Below are 5,369 nucleotides of genomic sequence, written 5' to 3' on the forward strand. Positions count from 1 at the left end.
TTTTCTCTCAGACCCTTATCGTGAAGACGAAAGTGACAACTGTGACCCGTCGCCAGCATAAGCTTTTCGGTGCTGACCGGCTGCATGCGGGGAGTCGCCGCCATCATGTCATTTAATGTTTGACGGCCCTCCCTTTGACTTTGAGCAGCTTCTCATGTCGTCGCTCGGCAGCGAATTAGAGACAATGCCAGGCATGCCGAGTACCGAGACGTCCAAAGAGGCGCTTTGCGAATGGCTGACATGTGTGCACGGTGACCATTTGTTCCACGCATTGGCCTTTTTTTTAATTTGACGCCTAAGCCATGATTTCGGTATAGGTGCTGGAGGAGATGCAGAGACACGGATATCCCCAGTGGAAGCTCGCCGAAAACCGAATATGCATGGCTTTGTTTACCTGCGTGAAAGTTTGTACTAGGCTTGTTACGTCCGAATTGAGGAGAGCCCGTTGTTACTGATATTTGTCATGTGTCCCCCGATTCGATGGCAATCCAATCCTCATAAGCATACTTTTTTCAGGATTGCTTCTTGATGCAATAGCATTTTAGATCGTCAATTGCCTCCAATTCGCTTCAAGATGGCTTCATATCGAGCGGACGACGATGAGATCAGCATAGCGACCTCACAAGTCAATGTTAGGCACTCTGAAGAGATTCTGAACGACCCCGACGATGCATCATCTCATAATGCTGAAGGGTGCTCCAATTACGAGCATGGAGGAAGCAATTCCCGAAGCCCCGGTTCTGAGACACCCATCTCAAAGGCACGCCCAGGATTTCACCGGACAGAAACTAGGCCCGTGATTGAGGACAACGACAGAAATGAGATTTTTCGAATTGCGACGGCGCTTTCCCGTCGCCATTCCGTCACCACCGCCGGTGAAGGCCCGTCTCGCGTCCACACGCTCATTACTTACGATGAAGACTCCCCGGCTTTGGACCCGCAAAGCGATGGATTCAGCTTGGAGAAATGGCTCCAGAATTTCGTCAAGACCCTTCGCGAGCAGAACATCACGGCTAAGCAGACTGGCGTGGCGTTCAAGGATCTCAATGTCACGGGCACGGGGGCTGCTGTCCAGGTCCAAGAGACGGTTGCATCGGTGCTGCTCGCTCCTCTACGACTCGGCGAATTTTTCAGCTTCGGAAAGAAGGAGCACAAGCATATTTTGAGAAACTTTGATGGTCTCCTTCGAAGTGGTCAGCTCTTGATTGTCCTGGGTAGACCTGGGTCGGGTTGCAGCACCCTTCTAAAGTCGCTTTGCGGTGAGCTCCACGGATTGAGGGTGGACGCGAAATCTGCCATTCACTATGATGGAATTCCCCAGAAGCTCATGAAGAAGGAGTTCAAGGGCGAGGCCATTTTCAATCAGGAGGTAATAAAATTGGCCTTTGTTTTTGAGCTATGCTAACTTACTCGCGCAGGTTGACCGACACTTCCCCCACCTCACAGTAGGTCAGACCCTGGAGTTTGCGGCCTCGGTTCGAACGCCGTCTCGCCGAATCAATAACATGAGCCGAAAGGACTTTGTTCAGTATGTCGCCAAGGTTGTCATGGCTGCGTTCGGTCTCAGTCATACCTATAACACCAAGGTGGGAAATGACTTCATTCGTGGCATCTCTGGCGGAGAGAGAAAGCGAGTGTCTCTCGCTGAGATGATCCTCTCCGGTTCGCCTTTCTCTTCTTGGGATAATAGCACTCGTGGTCTCGACTCCGCTACTGCCCTCAAGTTCGTCTCTGCATTGAGAATGGCTGCCGACATGGCTGGGCATGCCAGTCCTGTGGCAATCTACCAAGCCAGTCAAGCCATTTATGATCTCTTCGACAAGACCATCGTGCTTTACGAGGGCCGGCAAATCTACTTTGGCCCAGCAGAGCAAGCCAGGGGCTTTTTCGAGAGACAAGGCTGGTATTGTCCCTCTCGTCAAACCACTGGCGACTTTCTCACATCGGTCACCAACCCGACAGAGAGAAAGGCACAACCTGGAATGGAAAACAAGGTCCCGCGAACTCCAGATGACTTTGAGAAATATTGGCGTGAGTCGCCCGAGTACCGCGCGTTGAAGCAGGATATCGAGGCGTACGAGGTTGAGTACATGGTCGAACGCCAGGGAGAGAGTATCGCCCAACTTCGAGAGGTCAAAAACAGGCAGCAGTCCAAACACGCTCGACCAAAATCCCCATACACTCTCAGCGTCCTGATGCAGGTCCAGCTCTGCACCAAGCGGGCCTATCAACGCATCTGGAATGACCTCTCGGCAACTGGAACACAATGTTTCGTGCAGCTCGTCATGGCTCTCATTATTGGATCTATCTTCTACGGAACGCCTGATGCAACTGCTGGATTCTATGCTAAAGGCTCTGTTTTATTCCTGGCTGTTCTTCTTAATGCATTAACAGCCATTTCGGAAATCAGCAGTCTTTACAGTCAGCGACCGATCGTGGAAAAACATGCTTCATTTGCTTTTTACCATCCTGCTTGTGAGGCTGCTGCTGGCATTGTGGCTGACGTACCGATCAAATTTACTACCGCGTCTGTCTTCAACATTGTGCTCTACTTCATGGCTGGATTGCGACGAGAGCCAGCCAATTTCTTCCTATACTTCCTGATTACCTATATGTCTATGTTTATCATGAGCGCCGTCTTCCGCACGATGGCAGCTATCACGAAGACGGTCTCTCAGGCTATGACCTTGTCGGGGGTCATAGTTCTTGCCCTCGTTGTCTATCTCGGATTCACCATTTCTCCTCCGGAAATGAAGGTTTGGTTCTCCTGGATTCGGTGGATCAACCCAATATATTATGCTTTCGAGATTCTTGTCGCCAATGAATTCCACGGTCGTCAATTTATCTGCTCTAGTATCATCCCGCCTTATACACCTCTTATCGGAAACTCGTGGATTTGCGCTGCTACTGGCGCTGTTGCTGGTCAGGATTATGTAAGCGGAGATGCCTTCATTGCTGAACAATATGAGTACTACTACTCCAATGTCTGGAGGAACTTTGGTATTCTTTGGGCTTTTCTTATCGGTTTCATGGCTATCTACTTTGTCGCTATCGAGGTCAATTCCTCAACAAGCAGCACTGCCGAGGCTCTTGTCTTCCGAAGGGGTGGTGTGCCGGCTCATTTGCGCACCGGTCAAAAGCAATCTCTAAGGGATGAAGAGACGCCAGTGGATTCAACTAGCAGGGGGAGCGCCACTGGTGAAGGCGTCAATGCAATCGAGCCTCAGAAGGATATCTTTACCTGGCGCAATGTTATATATGACATTGAGATCAAGAAAGAGCAAAGACAGCTTCTGGATCACGTCTCTGGTTGGGTCAAGCCAGGTACGTTAACTGCGCTGATGGGCGTCAGTGGTGCTGGAAAGACAACATTGTTGGATGTGCTCGCGCAACGCGTGAGCATGGGTGTCGTCACTGGTGATATGCTTGTGAATGGCAAGCCTTTTGATGCTAGCTTTCAGCGCAAGACGGGCTACGTGCAACAGCAAGGTAAGTAAGATGAGCTGGGGTTATGCCATTTTCTGACATCTTTTCAGACTTGCACCTCGAAACTGCCACTGTCCGCGAGAGTCTACAATTTAGCGCAATGCTAAGGCAACCGAAGTCCGTCAGCAAGAAAGAAAAGTACAAGTTCGTCGAAGAGGTCATCAAAATGCTCAACATGGAGGAGTACGCAAACGCCGTCGTCGGTGTTCCAGGCGAGGGTCTCAATGTCGAGCAGCGAAAACTCCTGACCATTGGAGTTGAACTGGCCGCAAAGCCAAAGCTGCTTCTTTTCCTCGATGAACCCACCAGTGGTCTTGATTCACAGAGTTCTTGGGCCATCTGCTCGTTCCTACGAAAGCTGGCCAACTCTGGACAGGCTGTGCTGTGTACCGTCCATCAGCCAAGTGCGATTCTCTTTCAGGAATTCGATCGTCTACTCTTCCTGGCCAAAGGTGGCAAGACTGTATACTTTGGAAATATCGGAGACAACTCGCACACCATGCTAGACTATTTCGAGTCGAAGGGAGCCCGAAAGTGCGGCGAGGAAGAAAACCCGGCCGAGTATCTTCTGGAAATTGGCAACAGCGGATCCAACGGCGAGGGCAAAGATTGGCACACCGTCTGGAAGGAAAGTGAAGAACATGCGGCCCTCGAAACCGAGATTGATAGAATCCATGCCGAGAAACAGACTGAAAAGGTGGCAGGAGAAGACGACCCCACCTCCCAGGCCGAGTTCGCGATGCCGTTTAGGTATCAAGTTCAAGAAGTTACTTATCGAGTTTTCCAGCAGTATTGGAGGATGCCCAGTTACATCTTTGCCAAATTCATTCTAGGTATCGCGGCTGGTTTATTCATTGGATTCTCGTTCTTTAACGCCAATAACACACAGGCCGGAGTGCAGGAGGTCATCTTCGCTGTGTTCCTTCTAACGACAATCTTCTCAACTCTTGTACAGCAGGTAAGTGTTAACAAACTGGTGGTGCTCAAGAGATGTCCTGATATGATTTATAGATTCAACCGCTCTTCATCACGCAACGATCGCTATACGAAGTCCGAGAACGCCCAAGCAAGGCCTACTCGTGGAAAGCATTCATCATTGCTAATATCATCGTGGAAATTCCATATCAGATCATTACTGCGGTTCTCATTTACGCCTGCTTCTACTACCCAGTTATGGGCATCCAAAGCTCTGCCCAGCAGGGGCTGATCCTTCTCTTTGTCATCCAGCTCTTTATCTACGCCAGTTCCTTTGCGCATATGACTATTGCCGCTATGCCGGATGCGCAGACGGCAGCCAGTATCGTCATACTGCTTTCTCTGATGAGCTCTATTTTCAGTGGTGTACTCCAGTCTCCGACTGCTCTTCCAGGATTCTGGATTTTTATGTACCGCGTTTCGCCCTTCACGTACTGGATCGGTGGCATCGTATCGACGGCGCTTCATGGTCGACAGATCACCTGTTCGGAGAAAGAGACGTCAGAATTTAACCCACCCAGCGGTTCAACTTGCGGTGAATATCTCGAACCATTCCTCCAAGAAGTCCCCGGAACGCTGCAGAACCCTAACGCCAGGGAACAATGCCGGTATTGCTCAGTTAGCACCGCCGACCAATACCTTGCAGCTTCCCAGATCTACTGGAGTCAGCGATGGCGCAACTACGGGATCTTTTGGGCTTACATCTGGTTCAACATCATGATGGCGATTGTCTTGTACTACTTTTTCCGGGTGAAGAAGTTGGGCAGACGTTAATGTGGAGGGGTGTGGGTCTGAGTACTAAAAAATCTCCGAAAGCCGTATGTATTTACAGTGAGAAGGAAGTAATTGGATGTAGCGAATATAATGGTAGTTACTTTGCAGTTACACTCATCAAAATAAGTCTCTAA

At 50.0% G+C, this 5,369-nt stretch overlaps 1 protein-coding gene across 1 annotated transcript; it reads left to right on the forward strand.

The window, feature by feature from the left end:
* Positions 1-574: 574 nt before the first annotated feature.
* BGZ61DRAFT_541923 (ABC-2 type transporter-domain-containing protein) lies at positions 575-5,235 on the forward strand (the record flags this gene model as incomplete). The annotated part of the gene is made up of 4 exons (XM_046255109.1): positions 575-1,369; positions 1,419-3,489; positions 3,537-4,444; positions 4,498-5,235. 4 exons carry the CDS (start codon positions 575-577, stop codon positions 5,233-5,235), a joined length of 4,512 nt encoding a protein of 1,503 aa, XP_046093737.1.
* Between the last annotated feature and the right edge of the window lie 134 nt (positions 5,236-5,369).

The sequence above is a fragment of the Ilyonectria robusta genome (genome assembly GCF_021365365.1).
Source record: "Ilyonectria robusta strain PMI_751 chromosome Unknown BGZ61scaffold_80, whole genome shotgun sequence".
NCBI lineage: Eukaryota > Fungi > Ascomycota > Sordariomycetes > Hypocreales > Nectriaceae > Ilyonectria > Ilyonectria robusta.